The following is a 24,360-nucleotide window of genomic DNA, read 5'->3' as shown; positions in this document are numbered from 1 at the left end:
AGAAGGAAAACCAAAGTTTTGATACGCAAATCTGTTTTGAGGTTTTGGACTTTTTTGTCTAATCTTTGATTTTTGGTGAGATGCTGGATCATTTTAACATCTACTGTTAGTGAAACCATGTGAGAAGTTTAGGGGTAAAAATCTACTGCTCACGACTGTTAAATATCTGAAATGTGACCTGAGTACACACCTATTTTTGTAAGTCTAAAAGTTTTCCACGAAATGTTTGAAAGCCACTGGTTTGATCTTTAACAATGTATTTTAAAGTTTCTTTATATTCGATGATCTATTTTGTCAAATCTTCAAAGCAACTAAAGCTGTCAAATAAATGTAGTGGCGTGGAAGTATAAAAAAGGAAATACTCAAGTAAATACAAGTACCTCAAAACTGTACTTGTGTGCAGTACTTGAATAAATATACTTTGCTACTTTCCACTACAGACTGAGAATGTCATCATGAGAGTACTATGAAAATCCGTTAAATCCTCTTTCTCTTATAGATTCCATCATAGTGTCACTTCACTGCAGGTAAGTAAAGTTTCCTCATCAGGAGACACTGTAGGCTGCTTAGCACATAAAAAAAAAATGTCAGAAAAACCTGAAGACACAATGCGTTATGAATGAAACTGATATTTCTAAGAAACATTGAATTTCCCCGGTCAAACGGTTCTGGCCTCATCATCAGCAAAACACACAGTGCATCACATCATTAGAAGACAACCTCTCCATGACACTTGACTCACACTTTTCATGGATCTGTTTTGACCATTAGGGCTGCGATGAACTGCTTTGTTAGCGCCACTAAGTCTAATTTACAAAAAGGATCTTTTTCTGTATTTGTAGCACAGTTTTTGAACTTTAAATGTATCTTTATAGTCAAATTTTGAAGAAATGAACTTTTTAAGCTCCGTACATTTGTTATAAAATGACTCCTTGCCTTCGATTATAACCGCTTCAGCCGGTAGCTGTCAAAAGAAAGGCTCTTTTCAGGAGGAAGAAAGTTTTCTGATTGAGCTTTGGATTCAGCCTTAATTGAAACCTTATGTGTGGCATGTGGAATTCTGGGACTTTGGCACACTCCCAAGAATCCACAGAATGTGAAGGTTTTTTCTGCCTCCCCCTCTCTCCCCATCTCCCTCCTCTCTCCCTCCCTTTTTCCTATGTGCAGGGGTGTCTTACATCAGCCCAGTGAGTCCTGGTGAACTGACGGACAGAGAGCGAGCTGGCGAGAGAGAGAGAGGAGAGAGAAGGGCTCGGATTGTAACAACCAGACTCTCAGTGGAATAATCTAAACCCATCTGTGAACAAATGGTCTGAAAGGAAAAGAACATTATACAAGTACGTCATCCTTTTCTTTGACTCTTTTCACCTTTAACCCTTCATCCTTTCCTTGTCTTTGTTTGGACTCTTAAAACTCCAGACTCTGATCACTTTTTTTTTTAAAGCCTGTGAGAGAGCATTTATGTTGAATTGTCTTACTCTGGAAGCGCTGGTTGCATATTTGAACTCTGTGTACCTTTTGTGTGAAGTGGCTGCTGTTTGCATGGCAGACGGGAAGAGTGGACAGCAGAGCAGAGCAGAGCAGAGCAGAGCGATGCAGTACCAGATTCAAACTCTCCTCTCTGCTCTGCTGCAGATGCAGCTGTTTTCAACAGCAGCCATTAGTTTGACCGCTCTGGTTCAGTTCAAATGTGATTAAAGGCTTATTCCTTCTTTTAAACACCATTTCACTTAAAATAACAATCAGCGCTGAAGACAAGAATGGAAATGATAGAAACTGGTCTTTGTAAACTCCAGGGGACGCAGGTCTCTCCAGCTGTTAAACAATCACTTTTTTTATTCTGTACAACATGCATAAAATTCCCTCTCCTCTATAACAAATATTGTGTGCAGTGTCTTGACTTAATTCTGAAGTTTGTTGGAAAGGCATTTACTACATCATACAAATCCCTTTCTGTTGTTGTTAATGGCACAGACTATTCTTTTTTTTTACAAGCAACCAAAGCAGCATAACTAATGTAAAAATGATGTGCCTCCAATTTGACTGTCTTGCGTGAAGCTCACCCCTATTTTAGTTTGCTTTATTGTGGCCTGGTTGTCTGAAAAATGTTTTGGAAAAGTTGAACGACTGACTTGTTTATGGCTGCTTCAGTTCTCTCTGTGGTCACCTGATGAAGCGCTGAAATATTGAAGCTTTTGAAAAAGATTTCAGTCCCTCGACTATATTTCCTGCCTTTGTGTCAAGGAGGTCATGTGTATGTTCTTCAGTGTTATATAAGTGTTAGGTAGGTGGTATGTCGGTATCCTCCTGTGGTATGTGGGTGATAGATGTTCACACAGAGGACTCTTTTCTACCTGGCTGAAGAGTTGAAGATATGTATGAGCTCACGGCTTTGACATTTGAACCATGTCGCTCCACAACCTGCACGGTCAACAGCACACTTAGGAGAGGTGGCTCTGATCAATAGAATAATTGTTACAGGAAGGTCAAGCTGATCCTGGGTTACTATTGGTGGCTGTGTGTGTATGTGTGACTCAGTGGATGGCTTTTATATCCGTAAACACGGATGCTTTTTGTTTTCAGTAATACGGCCTTGATGCAAATGATACCAGCTGCTCATTCTTTTGATAACACATGTAGAAATAAAGAGGCAATATGTTTAATTGACAGAGAGTTGATGTTACTGGCATAGAAGAATACTCAAAACGTTTTATTTCCTGCCTTTCCGATATGATTATTTACCTGTTTCTCAGTGTACCTACGTAACAGCTGGCATTTTTTGATCTATTGAAGTGTGATGATGCATCTTTGTGACTTGATCAGTAAAAAAAAAAGGGGAAAAAATATTATTTCAGATAAAAAAATGTCTTTTTTTAAAATGGCATTTAAGGGGAAACTTTACTTTTAAGTGCTTTTTTTGGTCTGCTATGCACTTCTGTATGTTATTGATGTTGAATATTCAAAGTTATGTTCAATACTTTCATGAAGATCCCAGGTGATAGAAAAACAGCAGTTTCGTACAGCAAAATGCAGCACATGGCCGTGACACATTGTGATTTTTAAGAAGGAAATCTGAGGGCTGTAGCTTTTTTTTTTTTCCCTGTCGTAGCTTCTCCCCCCTCCACCCAAGTTCATGCACTTTGTCTGTGCAGTGAAGAACAAAGAAGTAATAGAAGCACAAGTAGAAAAAGAAAGCTGTGGAAAACAAAAGGAGACGTTTCACAACTTCAAATTAAGTCCAGGAACACACTGATCAGCGCAAACTGAGGATTTATGACAGCATAAGAGCATGTGGGTGTGGATTTTTCCTTTAAGTCCTCTTTGTTGTGTCTTTGCTGGGCTGGATGTGTAAATAGGAAACCATCTTTATCAGGGTAAATTAGTTCTTTATCAAAGCAGAATGGATGAGTTATTGCTTATGACAGGGGAATATATGAAATGTTTGCAGTGGGTATCAGGGAGAGTGGATAATAGATTCATATTTCTTTCATTTGCTCCGACAGTTGGATTTGATCCCATGCAATGACTCCATTATCTATTTGAGGCACACATATGTACATACAGGCGCACGCACACACACACACACACACACACACACACACACACACATACACACACACACACTGAAAGGAGCAACATTAGGAGTGTGTTATTATCACTGAATCTTTCTGACATGTCGTTTCAATTAACAAACCTTCTCTCCAGAGCTCTGAGGCTGACTGACATCTTCACATACAGACCCTAATCACACACCACAGCAAAGGCTGTAATTTCAACCCCACATTCAAAACACTGCTCTGGAGGCACCCGATGCTTAGCTTAGCTGTAACTCGACACTTGACGTTGTTTGATTGGAAGTGTTTTCAAATCAATGCTTCTGGCAAAGAGGAAACCAGCTATGTGCTCGCCAGCTGAGGTGCACGCTATAATTTGGTATAAATAGTGCCATTTCAGGGAACATCAGGCCTAAAATACTGCGCTGTTGACTTTGCATCCTGCACATGCTTGAACTTCAACCCTGCCCAAACCAGCACCCCACTCATCACCTACCGTTTGAGGCGGATTACGTTACACGTACCCGAAAGAAGTCTGCATTTGTCCCTCTTTTTCTGAGTTTGAATTACTTGTCTTTCTCTGACGTGAGGTCCACTTCCAAGACCTCGAGGTGAATTTGCTCTCGTGTCAGGAAACTTTACAGATGTTTAATTTCTGCTGTGGAAAAATCACTGACTTTAATTGAAGTTTTGTGATTTGATCCAGATAGAAGATGATCTGCTGTTTTATTGTAGACGCATACAAATCCTAAAAGTCAAAATATAGATGCTCATTTAACACACAGTAGTCAGTAACTTAATCCTCCTCTTGGTTTGCACATGTGGCCTTGGTGTTTTTTTTTTTTGTTTTTTTTTTTTCCTCAGTCCTTCTCCTGTTTACATGTGGCAGTCTCCTTTTGTTTGTCTGTTTGTCGGATGCTCATTATCCACCTCGCTGTCTCTGAGGTCCCTCGTCTTCCATAATTACAGACTGTCATGGACGAACTGAGGTCATATTTTCAATATCAAAAGAAACTCATGACTCGTTGCAGGCTGCTGCTGGGTATAAATGATCATCTGTGAGTCCAGCAGTGGCAACTCACTATTGCAATTTTGAGGGGCAAATACTGTATATTATACAGTAAATAATTTTTCCCTCTTTATATTCATCTTGCAGCTTTTTTAAAAGTTAGTTTTCAGGTTATTTTACAGGAAGATAATGCAATAAGCTATTAAATACAATCATCTCAACTGGAAGGGAAAGCAATAGAGACGTGTCCACTAAATGAATACAAACTTTGAGACCTTTGTTGAACCCTCAGATTTATCTGGTGAGCCTTTGATGGGACTGAGCTTTAGTTTAGGGAGTGTTAAAATCTGCAATCCTTAATGAAAGTTAGTGATTGTAATTTAGGAACTTAAGATGCAATTGATGCAGATTTTTGTTAAATCATTACATGCGTTTATGTTTTACTTTCAGGCAGCTCCTTTTGTCGTGGTTGAACAGCTTCAATGCATAAATGCTTTTGATTTAAGCAGCATGCAGAGTGGATGGACCTCTGCTTTAGCAGAGGGAAAAAAAAGAGTTTCTTGGCATGTGCCACTGTTTTTCCAATCTGACAGTGTAGCTGTAAAGTTCAGGGCCTGGATATTCAATCAAAATGGATCTCCAGTTAAAGATTTCAGGCTTCTCTCCTTACATAATAAACAGCCCCTGTCAATGCACCATATTCACAATGAACAGTTTGACCCTTCGCTGAAATATTTTGGTGGACTTTGCACATAAAACTCAGCGTTCCATCTGTCTGTGGGTGTTTACACATTAGGCAGGTCTCTACACATTAGGCAAGGTCTCTACAGTCTCTCCTGCAGTTTTTCACTTTCTGTCTCCCTTATTGTTTCTAAACATCAGCTGGTAGCCTTTTTACAAGCACCTGTGCCCTGGCTTGCAGAGCTCATGTCCTCAGGCAACTAAAAATCTCTAATGGCACCATGGCATGCAACAGCAGGTGTGCTCCTGCTGGAGCCTGTCTAAGCAGATACAGTGTAAAAGACAAAAGTCAACCTTAAACTTTGCTTTATTACATAGTAAGTCATTAATGTGTATCCCTGAAGCCCCAATATCAGCAAATAGAGTTAGGACAGAATCCCAACCATGTCTTTGACCAATGAGCTCCTTTTAAATTTTTTTTTGGAAAGTTTCAATACAGCAGGACCTGACAGGGAAGAGATTCAGCAGAGGAAGCCGTTTGCACTGTAGTCTGTGAGGCAGTACAGAACTTTAGCTTTTCAGCTGTTGGTTTTTACTGTAAAACTATTGCTTACGAAGCAGAAACTTGTTTTTTATTCAGTGTCATGGAGCAACGTTCAAATTCTGCCCTGTATATCATTGCATGTGCATACGTGGTGGAAGATATCCTACAATAAGCATGCAGACTGAAAAAACTCAAACAATAGAGAATTGTTTTCTGTGGAGTTTTTTCCTCCAGTCAAGAAAATGTAATTACATGTATATATGTGTGTGTGTGTGTGTGTGTGTGTGTGTGTGTGTGTGTGTGTGTGTGTGTGTGTGTGTGTGTGTGTATGTGTGTGTGTGTGTGTGTAGGCGTGTAGGCCCTCATCCATGCACGCCCGTGCTCCTCATCTACTGGTTTTACTGCTGTGTGTTTACACGGCTCCACCTGGGTCTGATTGGGAAATGTGATTCGGATTTCATGCTTTCCCATAAAAATAAAATATCAGTGATGCTATATTACCGCCCTAAGGGGGAAACGGGAGGATATAATAGAAAACACATGTGCATGGTCATGGCGCATAGCATACGGGCACACTGCATAGTAATCAGGCTCGACACCAACAGCGCACATAAGCACACACACATACACACCCTCATATATGCAGTGTGCTTTAAACGTCTGAGCATGATTCCTTTTTGTTCCATCTTATTTTTTTTCATTTTGAGACAACAAAGCAGACACGTAATTCAATTCAATTCAATTAATTTCAATTTAATTAAATTTAATTCAATTCAATTCAATTCAATTCAATTCAATTCAATTCAATTCAATTCAATTCAATTCAATTCAATTCAATTCAATTCAATTCAATTCAACTCAGTTTTATTTTATTTATACAGCGCCAAATCACAACACAAATTATTTCAGGGCACTTCATTTAGATAAGTCCTTACAACATTATAGAGAGGAACCAAACCATTCAACAATTCCCATGTGAGTAACAACTGGGAGGAAAATATTTCCTTTTAACAAGAAGAGAAACCTCAGTCAGAACCAGGCTCAGAGGTGGGCAGCCATTTGCCTCAACCGAAACTATAATATTTGAACAGGTTTTAATCTACACTGCTGCACCAGCATGAACACATACATACAAAACAAAAAGAGGGAAAAATCTGTCAATTCAATAGATACCAATCTAGACAAACAAACATGACCATTATTTTAAATACTCCTTTAAGGTTCCTTACAATATAGCGAATAATCTTTCACAAGATAAAATGAATCATACTTTATCATTGTTATAGTAGATGGACGTAAATTAAGCAAAACCTGCAGAACATGTGGCATGATATTTTGCCTTCTGAGCAGATTAGGTGTTACCACCCATGAATCCATAGTTAAAGATCTGATTATACTTTAATGTCAAGAAATTTCCCATTTTAATTTAAACTGAAAGTCTGAATGTTATGATCAAAAACTGTCAGGATTTCTGGTTTGAGGTAATGAGATTTAGCTAAATGCAAATTATCATCTATGGTCATATGTGGCAGTCATCTATCATACCACTGTTAAATTACAGCTGCCAACACAATTGTTGCCACCAGTAAATTGTGGGTCGATGAAAAAGCAAGAATCCAATATCAAATATTTTTATAAAATATTCATAACGTGTTAATTTTGGAGATGAATCTGTCACATTGCTGTTGTACTTTGTGAAAGTAGCTATATCTTACATTTGAATCAACATGAATTCAAAATGTTTGACAGAAATGATGGGTTGTTTTTCGGTGTTTGAATTATAATGAGAGAAGATGTCATTTATAAGTAGCTGGCAGACATTTTCTCCTTTGTCCTCCTCTTCTGTCCGGAGCCTGATATCACCAGACCCGGGACAGTTTTTGATGGCTTGATGATGAAGTTTTTAAGTCTGTCTCAACCCTGCGAGCCTCCACTGCTTGCTTCCTCTCCTGCAAGGGCTCATGTAAAACCCCAACTGTTGACACTGTTTGTGTATGTGAGAGAGACAGAGGCAGGGAGCTGAGCCAAGTAAACCTGTGTGTTGACTTTTACAGGCTTTCCCATGCTGCAGGATCTGGTGGTGCACCAACGTTGCTCTGTGCGCTAAACCCAACACGCCCATGAAAATCAAATTATTTACACAAGCAAGAAAGCCTGGGAAAACAAAATAAAATCGCTGTTTTTTTAGCATTGTGTGTTCTGCAGGAAGACTTGGTGATGAGATCCTACTGAGTTTTAAGGGATATGAGATTAGTAAAGGTGGGGGTCCGTGTGTGAAGTCCTCATATGCTGGCTGAAATGGTCAGTTATTCCTGTGAATTTGGAAACTCAGTGCATCTTCAACGTATTTAAGTTGTCTTTCTGATTCAAAAATATCAGTACGGTGTGAGTGTGTTTCTGTCAGTGGGTTGCTGAGGGGAGTATCTGTCCTTCACCACTTCCTGAACTAGCCAAGAGGGATCTGATATTTATGGTACACAGACCCCCTCCCTCCCTCCACTCTCCCCCCAGAAACAGAAACTCAAGTAAATAGTCGTTCCATTCAGGAACGTTCCGCTCCGAGTTGATACAATAAACTCTGCTCGCCGCCTATCAGCCCTTGGTGTCTATGATAAACTGTGTTTTTGAACAAAGGTGCAGTCAAAGTGATCAGAGGTTGTTCTTTCTGTCATACTTTATGTATGTCCCGTCTGAATGGGTGCCTTAGTCTCAATATATCTATGAATATATCTGGACACAGATGTTATTCTAAATGGAAAGCTGACATGTTAGATATTGTGATGAATGTCAATTCACATGCCATAACTCCCACTGGTACAGTAGATACAGTCATATACCACCACATTCAATAACCACCACATATGGTTTTGTTTTCATATTTGATCCCTGGTGAGAAAGTTTGTGTAAATGTCTGTAACATACTGTTAATTATGGAAAGATTTTCAGATACAGAAAAGTAAGAATCCCTTATTGATGCAGGACACACACACACACACACACACACACACACACACACACACACACACACACACACACACAAATGCACACACACTCCCTTCCCTCTATTATCTGCAGTATGAAGTTACTGATAGCATCTGCTTAGCTTAGCATAGCATGAAGACTCAAAACATAGGGAATTAGATATATGATCTGTTTAATCTACAAAATCAGAAGTGTAAAACAAAAAACAAAACATATGCTGCTGTGTTTTTACACCTTAAATTAGAGCTAGGGGGATATTGTTTTTACTACTTGACGGAGCGAAGCTAGCTCTTTCCCCTCTGCTTCCAGTCTTTATGCTAAGATAAGCCAACCAGCTGTTGGCTGTAGCTTCAGATTTAAAACACAAGTATGAGAGTGGGGCATAAATCTTCTCATCTTGGTCTTGACAGGAGGGCGAGATAACAGTTCCCACGATGTCAAACTATTCCTTTCACCACAAAGGGATTGCTTACTGGGAGATGGACTTTTTGCTCTGCGCCGTCTGAATATGGGAGCCTCAGTCTCAACTGACCGGCCCCTTGTGGTCACAGTTTCCTGCACAGGGAATGTCTATGTAAATGTAACACTTGAATAATGTGGAATTAGTGAAAGAAAAAAGACAAAACAAAAACAAATTTAGGGTCCTTTTGAAAGCAGTGAAACACAAGCTCATTTTATGATTTTATAATGTTTCAAAAATGACAAGAAACCATGATGGGTGACTGCACTGTGATCTCAGTTTTCACTGATGTTTCCTAAAGAAAACACACTGTCTCTGTAATGTTAGATAATAAACTGATATTGTGTTTGGGTGCATATAAAATCATAAAGAGGGCTGTGCTTGGGGGCCTTCTCAACCCACTGATGGTCAAACATAATTCACTGAGGGACAGAGGAGACTTTTGGACTAGAAATACAGTATATGAGGCCAATTTTCCTTTGAGTTATTGCCTGGACATTTTTTTAACTTATAACTCAGAGAAGGTGGGACCTGAAACTCAAGCAGCACTTTGTTATGTCTCTTGTCATTCTCTGCATTTACAAACTGGTGAAGTCATGTCCTTTTCTTTCTCCCCTCTTATTCTTTCCTGTGCCCTCTCATCGCACACTTAGATTTATGTTTGATGAGAAATGTTCCTCGGGACACATCGAAATGTGCCATACATGCTACTCTACTTTAAAAGGCCGTTTTTTTAAATTACTTTATGCACTTTCTGCCCGAGTTTATTTTTCGTTCCTGTTCTGAAAGCTTTTAAAAGTGTCGGAGGATTATTTTCATAAATGTGGGCTGTGTGCTGATACAGACTTCCATGAAGGTTTGCTGCTTAGAAAGATAGGAGATCAGAGCCACATTAGATTTTTTTTCACGACAAGTTGAATTTTAAACTTGACCCTACAGCCACACAAAATGCCCTCATCAACATGATAAGCTCAACATGACAATGCTATGTTCTGTCACTATTTAGGTCCAGTTAGGCCACAACAATCAGTAATACAATGTTAGTCTCACTGCAACCTGTTATCCCAAAGTGAGGCCTCTAGACTTCATTCTTAAACCACAAGATTAAAACCAGCATAAAACTCACTTTCTTTACCCTAAATTTGTCTTGTCAATACTGTAGTGAAAATTACTTTAAAGAAAAATTTAATGTTGCTTTTCTGGTTTGGAAAACCTCTACCTAAAGGCCCGTAGGTCATCTTTACTCCTCCGTTATCCTGACACCTCTCTGCTGCTTCCATCTACACCTCCTCACTCTCAGTGTTCCTGACTTTATTGGCATCCATGTATTGGTTTGTCATTTTGCAAAGTGTGAGCTAAGTGCTCCTCAATGGTGGAGCCAGTTTACCTGGGCGCCATGGTTACAGTAGAGCGCAGACTTTACCTCAGACCAGTGACATCCAAACTAAACTCTGTGTGCTGGGGTCTGCTGGTCGCTGCTGAAAGACTGTTTAATTAGCAGTAAACATGGCAGACATACTGTGCCTGGAAGGAGACAGGATTTCCATTATTTCACCTCGGTTAGAGAATTTCTAAAACCTTTGCAGAATTACTTATTCAATGGATGCGCCACTAAGCTGAATTACAAGAGGTCAAACCTACTGTGTATCTCTGTCTATGTGACCTAAATCTTCTATATTTTTTCTGGTCTGTCTCTCAGGAGCTATGAGAATAAATTCACCACTGGAGGGTTTGTGCAGCTGGTGCCTCTATTCCCCAAATCTTTCTTTCACCATTAATGCTTGGTTTTCATGTCAGAATAAAGCATAGTTTACAGCTAATTATCTTTTGTATACAAAGTGATGTTATAATTTAATCCATCATCTGATTTGACAATGTTTTTCAGGAGTTTCTCCCTTAAAAGTTTGAAACATATCGGTGAAAGTGAAAAAATATCCTGGAACAGGAAACCGAGATAGGACATGAATACATTTTTCCTGCTGTGTTCCTGTAATAGGAGAGCATAGAGAACTTTCCATGGCTGTGAACCTGTGCCTGTATAGCTGTGGCACTGTTGACTGATCCAATGTTACTATGGCGGAGCCCAGATATGGAAGAACAGCTGTTCTCTTCATACAGGTATTGAGAACACAGCTGGAACCAAAGGATGCAACAGTATTACGAGTGACACACAGGAAATCCATTTCCTCATTTAAAGCCAGCCATTGAAATTCCTGTGTTGAAAATATCTGTACACTCAACTGAACTCACATCATATGAACATCAACAATAGCTTGGATCTCATATTTGCAGCTGTAATTTTGTGGAAAAAACTAAGTACAGACACAGTTTATAAGTGTTTTTAGAAGACCTATGAAGTTTCAGATTATTTTCTCAAGATCAATGGTGGTTTCTTCAGGATTTAATTTTCCAATAACATAGTTTCTCAAAGCTGATGCAGACCAGCTGACTTTTTAAACTCAGATGTCCGAGCCGTTTACTACATTTTGAAAGCTACACAAAGTTGGCTTTTCATAACTATGTTTTTCATTATCTAAACATTTGCAGTTATATCATAAAGTAATGTGTGGAGAGTTTAAATACTGGTTGGCTGTGATATAAGAGTGAATGATTTGGACTGTGTTGTGGCAGTGATGTTGCAAAAAAAACAAAAAAACATCCATCTTTTAAAGTCCTTAAAAGTCCCTGCAGTGGCTTCATCAGACTTTCATGCAATGCAGTCAGTGGATGACAGACAACTTACCTGCACTTACCGGAGGACAGGCCACGTTGTTATCTAAATTAGGTGGTGTTTCCTGGTGTGGTGGCCATTTAGGACATCTAAAACTTGCATTGTTGTCCAGGCGTCTGTTGTTAAATGTGTCTCACCCTCTATTCCTCTAGACTGCGCTTTTTCAAGCGTAGCTCAAAGCTAATCCCCACTACCTCTCCATAAGGTGAAGCTGTGATTTTAAAATGATTTGTTATTGTTGCTCTCAAAGTAGAAGTAAAGCTGACAGGAGTTTGATCATTAGTTTTATAGATACTGCTTCTTGACATGATTGAAGATGTGAGAGAAGCATGTATTTTGATCTGTTGATTAAACATCTATATGTATGCTAAATTGTATCAGTCCAGGACCTACTAATAGTTTAAAAGTGATCAGAAATGGTGAGCAGTAATGGAACATGTATGTTATTTGCAGTAAATGGGCTAAAGCATGCAAACACACCAGTATGGTCCTTTGAGAGTCTCCAAATGTAGAACCAAAGGTCAGTTCTCCCTCCCTATACAATACAAGCAGTCTTTACATAAGTGTTCTCCACCACATAGTAAACACATTTTTGACTTCCAAATGCTCACAAGCCATCAGGTGTTTGTGTTTCATTAGCTATGAAAAGCCAAGAGGAATTAAGCATAGTAAAGGCGTGTCAGTGGGAAATGGTTGTAACATGAAGCTGCAGGAAATGGCAGTAAGAAAACCAACGAGATTATGTGTGAAGACATAATGATAGAGGCAAGTCAGACTGTAATTAGTGTCACAAAATGCAGCGGGTGGACAATCAACGATGATTGCACAAGATTAGTCTAGGGTCAGTTTTAGGACCGCTTTTTAAGGTACACTTGAGCATTTGGCTCTTATTTCAAGAGATTATTTTCATCCACAGCACTTCTGTTTGAGAAAAAACACAACAAACATCTGATATTTCCAAATGCACATGTTCAGTCCAGTAATTCAATAGCAAGTGTCATTTGGAGAAGTGAGAACACAGTTCTTTAATATCAGGTGTTATTATAAATCATGCCGGCTGGTTGAAAACAAAGTTAATTCGGGAAACAGCTCAACATCAACAGGTCTGCAGACAGAGCCTGTTCTGCATTTAAGTCAGAGGTTAGTTTGGACAGAGGTCAGCTGGAGCATTAATGTAATTAACGTTACTGCTCGAGGAGATTCGCATGCGAGCAATAAGAAAGAATCATAAATGGTGTTATACGTGTGTCTCGGTGCAAAACTGTACTGTACAATAACTGACAGCAGATTGAGGAGGAAATGAACAGAGGCCTGCACTGTGGTTCAGTTGTGTTCCACTGACCAGACTGCAGCACTGCATGCTGCTGAATCCTTGGTTATTTCAATAGGGAAATGTCAAGAAAATGTTTTTTTTGGCCAGTAATAAGGAGCAGGAAATGTCTGACACACACACACACACACACACACACACACACACACACACACACACACACACACACACACACAAAACACACAAACACACACACACACAAAACACACAAACACACACACACACACACAGACGTGAAAATTCCCACAGTGCTCTGGTAGGTTTGTTTTGTGTCATGTATCTCTGGGTTGATATAACCCTGCTTTGATGATTTCTTGAAAATCTGTAGCACAAATCCGGGCGCCTGCACTACGGTGCAAATACATAATCATTAGATAGTGGGTACAATATTCAGCTTGAAAAATCTACCCAAAAAAATAATTTTTGCTGTAGATTTTCCTCTCTGGCTAACATATGGATGTCCCATTCCCTGATTTGGTATACAAAGTTGTTTTTTTTACTTATAACATGTAATTAAAATAGTGTGAATAATAAAAAAAAACTAACCTGCATTATATAACAGAGATTTCGAGCAGCAGTAAAGGGGCCGAAGCTTCCATCATGGTCAAATGACTTGAGGCTGTTTAGGGGAAGTGAACTAAGTGGAATCTCTTGCTAATGCAGTGCAAAAACTACTTTTTCAATAAGAAATTTTGTATGTGAAGCAAACAAGGATGCTTGCATTCCCTTGTTGATCGATTCTTTGCACTTCTACAACTAAAAAAAAATCACACCATGAATGAAATTTGGACAGAAAGTTGTTGAAACTGGTCGTACCTCTGCCACCGGACTGAGTGGTCAGTTGGAGGCGACATGTTGGCGCTGCGTTTGTCCGGCTGAGGTCATGTCTGAAACTCAGTGTCCCAACGTCTCTTTCTCCTCTCTGCAAATTTGTCCACATTCATTCATTCATTCATTCATTCATTCATTCATTCATTCATTCATTCATTCATCATTTCTTCCTGCAATCACTGTGCATTTTTTAAAATCCTAAAGTGAAGCCTTTCACTGCAGTTGCATGTGAACTGAGACTATTCTGTCCTGTTGACACTGAGACATGTCCACAGTTAGAGTTTAACAGGCCTGCTCTCATGAAGTGATAAAGCACTAAATAAATGGAAATTCCACTGTTAGGTGGCAATTATTGTGTCTTTTATGGAGTGAAATAAAAACATGCTTCCAATTAACTCCTATTTTCCACTTATATATCTGAACAAATGCTTGGTTCCCATGAATACAGAGGAGTAAATACAAAATAAAATGTGCCCACTGGGCAGGCCACATCCTGAGCTACATAGCCTTGGGTTCAAACAATATATGAAACCATCTATCGGACGTTTGTGTAACCTACTGTTTCTATCTTGTCTTTCAGGTTGGAAGTCTGTCTCTTTGCATGTGTTTGGGATGAAGCACCTGTGGGACATTCACTTCCTCCTGCTCGTCCTCCTCCACCTATTAGGAGCCGTCACATCGCAGGTCAACCCAGGTGTGTGCCACTGGGAGAAGACAAATTCTTCTGTTCTCCCATTTTTCTGGACTTTTGTGTCTGTATTCAAATTTCAGGCTGCAATGAGATCATACTCAACGGTTTATGAATACTATTAAGTGACTTTTGTGAGTTTTGGTTTGTGTTTTTTGGGTTTGGTGCTTCAGTCCAGCCGTCCAGACTGCGACTGATTCACATTTTGGATAAGTGCTGCTTTGTGGGAGCCATGTGGTCCCTTTTCTCTGGTTTGGCCTCTTTGATCCCAGCATGCACGCCTTTCCCCAGCTCTCCCTCCACTGTATGGGTGGTTTTTGTGATGTCGATGAAAAGGGAGCAATGATTTTTTTTTTACAAGGAAATAGAGTAGCAACATTTGGTGGGCAGAGGCAGAGTCAAGTAGGAACCAAAGAGAGCTTTTTAGTTTTTGTTGAAATTGTAGAAATACAGCAGATATTTGCCAGTAAAAACCCAGAGTTGGCTACTGTTTATGATTTCAGTCTCAAAGCTTCTGTCATCGAACTGAGTTTTCTTTATTGTTGAAAGAATAATTAATGATATACTCAGATCGAAACAGTAAGTAATGATAGTTTTGTCAGCAAAGTTCAAACCAGAGGTTACAGTTCACACTGGCCTCAAGCTGCCAAGCAGTGTTTAAAAAAACAACAACCCAACAGTGGAAAAAAAACACCCCATCACTTCCACATCCTCCGGCCTCACTCCACCCCACTTCCACCTTCAAAATAAAACTTTTGACATCATATTCTGCAGTGTTTTAAAACCGTAAACCCAGTTTTATTTTGGGAGAGCATGAAAATACAAGCAAACATGAAGTCATGATGACCGGCCCGGGGGTTTTCTGCTCTCTCAAATGGAGATCAGTCAACAGCGCTGAAGGAAAACTTAAAACATTTTTCAAACCAACCATGGTAAACATTTTCAAAATGAAACTTTTTAACAACAGCTGTTTTCCACACTGAATTTTGTCACCATTGATTTGCGCACACATACACAAATACACACAGAGACGCATCACATGTAAAGACACATCCAGACCTGACTCACCCTGTTAGTCACTTATTTACTCTTTGTGCCAAAGCTATCAGAATATAACAGAGTTTTATAAGGAGTTCAAAGAAAGGGAGAAAATAAAAAGCGAGTGGGTGAGATAGAGATCAGTGTTGCCGAGATTTACTAAAATAATATGTACGTGCTGTGGTTACTTTCATGCATATGCTTCCAAATCTATTAATAGCTACATTTCTGACCGACTTAACTATATGTAAAACATTTGATCTTTTAGGATTCAGCACCAAAAACTTTGAGCATGAGTATTTAAAGAGCCATCTTCTCAACTACACTTTAGGATTTAAATGTTTGAGTTCAGTGAGACGTCTCCCTCTTGTCTCTCTTCTTTCCTTGTTTTTGTGAGCGTGAGCGTGAGCGTGTGTGTGTGTGTGTGTGTGTGCCTGCTTGCATGCATATACCCGCATGCACACGCATGCTGTGGATCCAGCTATCCCACTGGAGTCTGTGGCTAATGCATACCAGACATTCTGACAGCAGGAAAGTCCATTCAAATAGGCTCTGTCTTTGCTCTGTGTGTGTGTGTGTGTGTGTGTGTGTGTGTGTGTGTGTGTGTGTGTGTGTGTGTGTGTGTGTGTGTAATTCCCAGTATTTGACCACTCATAAGTCATGGAAAGTGCTATTTGTGCATCTGATCATGGTCAAAGTTCAACAAGTTCACTGTTCAAGACAATGTTTTGCTCCATAATGTGAACCAAGTGAGTTCTCCTCTCAGAAACCACCAGCGATCTTTTGAAATAAAAAATCATCTCCACTGTCACTAAAAGCTCAAATCTCAACCTGCTCTAATATATGGAAGCAGGATATATCCACCTATAATTCTGTCTAATGCTTTAGTTCTGCTGTATTGAGAAGAGGGTCGTTTTTCCACAGTCTGGAAATATTCATGGCTGAATTTAATAGAGCTGAGATGTTGAGCGATGCCAACTTTCCCCTGTTTAAAATTCCCAAGCAATGGAGTTATACCATCCCTGTCTTTCCCATTTTACTTGTGAGTGGGCGAACTTTATTTTACTGTGGAGAGGGAGGAGGTGGGGACATGAGCACAGGCCCAGGCAGAGCAGCCAAATATCAGGCAGTTTTTTTTATTATGTGGGCTTCTCTTTGTGAGGGTGTTTAGAGTAAATCTTGAATGAAGGTTTGGGTGAATGAATGAATGCAGCAAAAATTTGGAAGCTCTTTGAATCGTTAAAAACACATAACAGAAAGTATACAACGTTTGAAAGAATAAATAAGTTTACAGATGAAAAGTTTAATTCAATAAAATGCAACTTTGCAATTCAAAGATGTGTTTTATTGACTTAGTTTAATATAAGAAGCAGCTTACAGTCGCTAAATATAATGTGTTAGGTAACGACAAGGAGACACCAAGAGAAATTTGCAGTGAACCAAAGCCGTAAAATCGTGGGCTATAAAATCAAAACAATGACCTGAAAGATGCTAAAAATACTGTGCATAGATGACAGGAATTACGGGGATAGTGAATAATTCTTAGAGTGAGACCCTTCTTACAACAAATAGTCATTTTATCCACTGTTGGCATACTTACGTACCAACACTCACTATTTTTAGTGCTTAGTGGCGTTCAGGCTGTCCAGTTTAGAAACATGCAGTGTGTACCAGTACCCAGATGATGCACTCAAAACGGTCCAAAAGATTTGTGTGAAATGGTGGACACTTTCCACACTCAATGGTTGCCATCTTGGTGAAATAGCAGAAAAGGAGGGAACCACAAATGATAAACTGTAAATCATTTTCAAATTCAGGCGTCTGAGGAAGCTGCGGCTGTTGCAGAACACTGCACTGTACTAACGTCTTTATATTTCAATAAGTACCACCATACTGCTGTTAGATAGAAGCCATCAGTGTGTTTATTGTGTGTGTTAAACAGAGGGCATGGAACCACGTTAAAGTTTGGGTAAAATAATCAAAGCTGGCAGATATGTTGGCGGGTGATGCATTCAAATTCTACAGACAACATTACCCTGTCAAAATTCAAGTACTACACAAGAGTCCTAAGATCACTATTTTTTTGTGTACTAAGGGAAATGTGTCATTTTGAACATGCCATTGATTATTACAGCTTTGAAGCAACTGACTGTAATTCCCACTTGTGTCCACAGGGGCCACTGTTTAGCAGATTACAGGGTCACACATTAAGATGCAATGAAGTAAATTTATAGGCAATGTAACCAAAACTGCCCTGACATATACGGGACAGATATGTGAATATAAACATCCGTGAATCCGTGTGTGTGTGTCAGTTTGTCTGTGTGTGTTTTAAACTGCAAACGCGACAGAACAAGCCGTCCTTTCAGCAGTCAGGGTGCGGTAAAAATCAAGAGGTGAAAGAGAGGTTTGGCCTATTGCTCCTTCATCTCCCTCTCTCTCTCTTTATTCCTCCACCACACAAAGCTGGTATTTTTCCACCTTTTTCTGGGGTGATATTTTTAGATGGGGTTGCTGAATGTGAAGCCTGATGGGTGGTGGTGGTGTGCATGTGGTGTGTAAGGGGTAAAGCTGTGTATGTGTGCATCCAAATGCACACACTCGTCTGCCCCCACAGCTCACCCCAGGGCTCACCTCTGAGTGGGTTGGGTAGATAAATAAACACAGCAAAAACCAACATTTGGAAGAGTGGTCACACATCCGGCACAGCATACTGAAACCCACCTCTCTCTCTCTCTGACTCTCTAAGGATGTGGTTAAAGAATCAGATAATGTCTTCTATTTTCATCAATTATGTCACAACAATTTCTGTGTTTTTCCCGACTAGAGATGTTGTTGCACTGTTCTTTGTGAGTACACTCTATTTTTCTGGCAAGACCTCAAAGAAAAATGGATATCAGCTCAAATCGGGTGGCATACACCTAATCACTACATAATTTCCACTATTAGTACTTTTTTTTTGTTGTCTTTTTGACAATATTTCATTGTGAGGAAGTATTGTGGAAGTAAAAACAAAGAAAAGATGCTTCTCTTTGCTCACCTTGTTCTCCATCGTGAGTTCTGTTTACACTTCACCTCTGTGTGAATGAGGAGCGCCTACCACCTCAAACCCTACAATCTCCAGCTGGATAGAGCTGCAGCAGCAACACAGCAACACAAGGACAGATTCAACATTTCAGCTACTTGATGCCAATAATTACTATTCATAGTTTCCCACTTTGTTTTAATCTTATCCTCGTTTGATGTGAATTGTTTTTTGTAGTTCTTGAAGCCGTTTTTACTTTACTTCAGCTGTCATTCCTGCAGTTTGAGCACTGTACCTATCACTGAAATTGTTTTGTAATTATGTAGCTCAGGATACCACTAATATGCTCAGAATATGAGACGCGTTGGCTGATTTCGGTTAATGTTAATGGTGCGAGTAGAAGAATCAGAGAGGAGGGGTGTAAACAGTTGGCGATAAATTGAGAAAGCTGGAACAAAGGTTAGAGGGGAATGACGATGGGAGGACAGAGAGTTTTTGTTTGTGCACCATGCATGTCACTGCCAAGATGAAGCCTGCATGCATGTGTGTGGTTCCATCTACGCATGCTTTTTTTGTGTGTGTGTGTGTGTGTGTGTGTGTGTGTGTGTGTGTGTGTGTGTGTGTGTGTGTGTGTGTGTGTGTGTGTGACACGTGAGCAGTGTATCAGGTCATCAGTCTTCATTTAGGCGTTTCCACATCTCGAATTTTAAGCAAATATTTGAAGGAGATGAAGAAAAGAGGAAGAGAGAAAAAGAAGGAACAGAGGAGGGACAGAGAAGGCCTTGAACCTCGAGCTCCGCTGTTGCTGGCATCTTCTCAAAGGTTTTTCTGTAAGACAAATAGCCAGGCTAACTTCCACCAAGAACTCAGCTGAAAGTTGCAACCCAACGCTGAGGCTCTTTCGTCCAAAAATGAGGTTGCATTGCGGTCATATCCTATTAGGTGGAATTATCAGTGTTAGACCCAAAACTCAAGATCAGCCCATAAATTTTAAAAAGCGCCTTTTATCTTCTGATCTCTGAAACACCCACAAATCAGTAAATTAATACAGTCTTGTAAAAGGTAATCGATACCATGTAGGCTGCGTCGTGCTCAGTTAGCCACTAGCCCACTGAGTCTTAATAACATGAAGACTTTGTAAATCAAGTTGTTAACGTTAATCTCCTGTAGCCACTGAGGGGGCGGAGGAGAGAGGGGAGAGACCACACAGGAGGATGGGACAGAGAGGAGACAGAGAGAACGGAGGATGAGGGGGCGGAGGGGTATGCAGGAAGCAGAGGGCATATTGCTTCTATTGACCGCATAGTGGGGGCGTGATGGGCTTGTACCAGCTACCTTTGCCACACACACACACACACACACACACACACACACACACACACACACACACACACACACACAGACACTAACTCATGCACATGTGTTTGATACCAGCACTGTTTGCACTGGCAGAAACACTCAATGGATCCAGCTTATTATTTCAATAAAGCAACCACAACTTGACAGCAAAGAGTGTGTAGTTGTGTCTAAGTGTGCGTATATGTGGAGTCCTCCCACAGCTCTACCCCAACCCCTTCATCCAGCACTATCCATCATGTTTTGCAGGTTTCTTGACAGAAGCTGAGTTAAGTAGTTCTGTCTCAGAAATGTCTGAGAGCATCTGGTGAATGTTTGAGTATGGGTTCGAATATTCAACACCGACCAGCGCTGTGGTTGGTCTGAGAGGAGTTTGGGGACCGTATGTTTCAGAGTGTGATAACCATAACCCGGGTAAATATCAGGGGTGGAAAGACCAGAAGGTTCCTGCTTAAAAAAGAGGTAATTGTATATGTCAATTAGAAGCGGTTTTCTTATTCAAAAACTTCCACTTAAGGCTTTTTTTTTTTAATTTCATAAGAACTCAATCAATATTCATCAATATCAATATTTCTCTCAGCATTAAGGAGCTTTCGCAAATTTCATCTCATTGTTTAAGCGTCCAGTCTGTAACTTTTCACTCTCACTGTTCTCATATTACTGCTTTTACGTGCAGCAGGCTGCAAAAAGCTTTGAAAACTATCTACATGCCACCTGTAAATGGACGTTACTTACCACCATTGTCAATGTTTCCTTTGCAAATTCAGTAACACAAACAGGACTGGTTCTTTTCTTCATGAGAAATCTTTTTCAAATGTTGCCTTGTAAAAATAAAAGAGAAGCCAACACCAACAGAAATGTCCTATTTTCCTGGTTGTGTCATAACCATAAGGCTTCTATGTAATTCTGGCCTTCCCAAAATTGCATAATGGTCATAAAGTAAATTAAAGGAAAATAACAGCTTTTACTGTAACTGTTTCAGGTGTGTGTCGGTATCCTCTGGGGATGTCAGGAGACAAGATACAGGACGAGGACATCTCTGCCTCCAGCCAATGGTCTGATTCCACCGCTGCTAGATATGGCAGGTAGGTCACACACACGCACACACACACACACACACACACACACACACACACACACACACACACACACACACATGATCAGAGTAAACATACTATGAAACGTGTGTGGGTGGATGGTTTATCCTGCAAGGTGGCTCTGCCTGTTTATTTGCAGTAAACCACAAACTGGGGTATCAGTTCTACTTACAGCTGCATGATTAAGGAGGCGTGTGTGCGTGCGTGTGTGTGCGCCTGTAGAACTTGGGTGGCCTTCAGTAAGTATTAGGATAATGGTGTAATATGCTTTCCCCATCCATCCTGGCTGTATTTTCAGTCTCCCCCGCTCCCCTTCCAGCCTCTTGCCCAAAATTAACACTTTAAGATGAATTTACGACGCAGCCTTTCACCAAGGTGTTTTCATAACAGGCTGCAAGAACTCACTTCCCCCAACCGAACTCACTTTTAGTTTCCTCTCACCTTTTCCTCTCCATCCTGTCCTAATTTTTCTTCTCCCCTTGCTTTATTCCCCTTCCTTCTGTAATTCTCATGCGAACATCTGCCCACTGGTATTTCATCTTTTCTCCCTCCGTCTCCCTTTCTTCTGTCTCTCCAGGTTGAACTTCGAGGAGGGTGACGGCGCGTGGTGTCCGGAGATAACAGTGGAGCCAGACAGCCTGAATGAGTTCCTCCAGATTAACCTGCGCTCGCTTCACTTCATCACCCTCGTGGGCACCCAGGGTCGTCACGCGGGAGGCATCGGCAATGAGTTTGCCCAGATGTACAAGATTAAGTATAGCCGAGATGGCAGCCGCTGGATCTCATGGAGAAACAGGCAGGGCAAGCAGGTACATTTACCCATAAGTCTGTCCTCTACACTGGCTGGGATGTAATGTGTAAAAGTTTTTATTGCTTGGATGACATTTTATGATATACTGCATTTTGACCTTTCTAACAAACTTCTGATAAAAAAAAGTACACTGCTTTTACATCGTATTTTATAGCCTGTCATTGCTTCCTTGATGTGACGACGTGTTTATATAATAGATAATGAACTGATTCATTGATTCTGACGAGGCTATAACTTTGTTATCACACGGATTGCATACCCAGTCATTCGGTCATAAATGTGTATCTTCATAGATGTGTTTGCTTCATGTGTAGGTGATTGAAGGAAACAGGAACGCTTATGACATTGTGCTCAAGGACCTCGAGCCACCCATCATTGCTCACTTTGTCCGCTTCATGCCTGTCACAGACCACTCCATGAATGTCTGCATGAGGGTGGAGCTGTACGGCTGCGAGTGGCTCGGTAAGTGGTGGGTCAGGTGGGGAAAAACGCACAAGTGAAGAAAAGATAACTTATGAAAGTCAAGCCAAGACCTGTGGGGGAAATATCGCAGCTGAGCTTTGAGTCCATAAAGATAGAGAGGATCAGCTGATTCTCTGTCACCTATTCATGATATGCAGACTACTGTTTAACCAAAACTGGTGTACATAATAATCATACCACTAAGTATGGAACAAGTGCTTTATATTCCCATTATTCCCCTCAAATCTAAGCACTATGTAACTTTGCTTTTCATTTATGACGGGGAGAGTCAGCCAACTGTGGTACTGTTTTAGTTCTTCTTTTTTCTGTCTCACCTGTCCCTTGAATATCATGAGGTCTGGGCTCAAAGTAAAGTTTAAAAGTGGCAGATATCAGGATGCACTTTTAGTGACCGCTATGGCTTCTTATGCTTTTTTGTGCACACATACTTGTCCAGAATTCTTGGGTATACCTCATTCATCAATCATATTAAAAGTTCTGCTAAAACTTAGCATGACTGTACATTATGCATGTTATCTGAATATGAATAACAATGAGTTCTAGAAAGTCTGGTACGGCAGAAATGTTTGTCAGGCAGACTTTCAGGGTGATGTGAGCAACATTGTTGAGATAATGTAAAGCATAAGTATGAATTGATAACATTTTGAAATGTTTTTTCATGGTTAAATTGAAATGTTATCAAACTAGAGGAAAACAAAGAAGAGAGGATATCATTTTTAAACTGTAGTTTTATTAATTGCCATTAATGATGATATTTTCAACTGTCTACCTGAAGTTAAAAGAACACGGCACAACAACTAGTGACAAGAAAAGTAGAAACCTACATTAATTCTTTAATTTCTCGATTCCATATTCTGTGACAGCTGAAACTTTATGGGCAGCAAACAATTTGGGACAAGTGCCACCAGGTTCCTTAGCATCACGTGAACTGTATACTCTCTATCTGCTTGTCCTTGTGCTTCATTAAACTAATTAAATATCGAACTATTACTTTTTTGTAATACATAAATGGAAAATTCCCTCCATCACTTGTGCAAATTGGCTTACTGGTAGCTACGGTGACCTTAAGTTCTCAAAAACAATCTCAAACAAACTTGGTGGTTTTAAACAATGGTTTTATGGCCAACATGGATGATGGACCCACAAAAAGTCCATTGAGGTTGAGTGGACTGATCTTAAAAGTGAATAATTTTGTTTGTTTTACAGACGGCCTCGTTTCATACAACGCTCCAACGGGAGAACAGATGAGCTTGCCTGCTTACCCTGCTTTTCTCAATGACTCTGTCTATGACGGGGCCGTCAGCCACAGGTTTGTGAGTGTTTTGTGATTCCTTCCTCATTGTCTTCCTCTTTCAGACACCACGGCACTGCTTCGTCTTTCCTCACATCCCTCAATTCCCCCCTTTTACCTTGTTGTTGCCTGGTCACCATGGTGAAAGAAAAACGACAGACGGTGATGAGTTGGTCATGGTGGTTTACTGTTAGGCAATACCTCATGGGAATGACTGAGTCAACCCTGCTTGCAGAATTTCAAAACCGGAATGAACCAATCAGGGTCTTTTGTTGACAGTCGTGTTTGGATTGTGGCACCGGTGAATAATGTCCTCCATGACACAGAGCTTCTTTTCTCTGTCAGGAAACAGTGCAGAGGGAAAAGAAAATGGCCCATATTACAATATCACAGCCAAAAGCTGGAGAGAGGAATTAGTTGTGGTGATGCTGCCACCCAGTGTTGAATGT

General features: G+C 40.2%; 1 protein-coding gene across 1 annotated transcript in view; it reads left to right on the top strand.

The window, feature by feature from the left end:
• Positions 1-1,234: 1,234 nt before the first annotated feature.
• Positions 1,235-24,360, top strand: part of ddr2a (discoidin domain receptor tyrosine kinase 2a) — a 29,268-nt gene continuing 6,142 nt past the window's right edge. The window contains exons 1-6 of the mRNA XM_069150088.1: positions 1,235-1,337; positions 14,703-14,816; positions 21,212-21,314; positions 21,904-22,135; positions 22,452-22,599; positions 23,827-23,929. Of these exons, the coding sequence (XP_069006189.1) occupies positions 14,735-14,816; positions 21,212-21,314; positions 21,904-22,135; positions 22,452-22,599; positions 23,827-23,929 (668 nt within the window). The 5' untranslated portion in view covers positions 1,235-1,337; positions 14,703-14,734. The remainder of the gene's footprint in view (positions 1,338-14,702; positions 14,817-21,211; positions 21,315-21,903; positions 22,136-22,451; positions 22,600-23,826; positions 23,930-24,360) is intronic.

This window comes from Embiotoca jacksoni, unplaced genomic scaffold, assembly GCF_022577435.1.
Source record: "Embiotoca jacksoni isolate LCO1_2020_lvr unplaced genomic scaffold, fEmbJac1.0.p SCAF_16, whole genome shotgun sequence".
NCBI lineage: Eukaryota > Metazoa > Chordata > Actinopteri > Embiotocidae > Embiotoca > Embiotoca jacksoni.
Note: the sequence above shows the minus strand (reverse complement) of the source record. Positions and strands in the feature narration are given on the sequence as shown.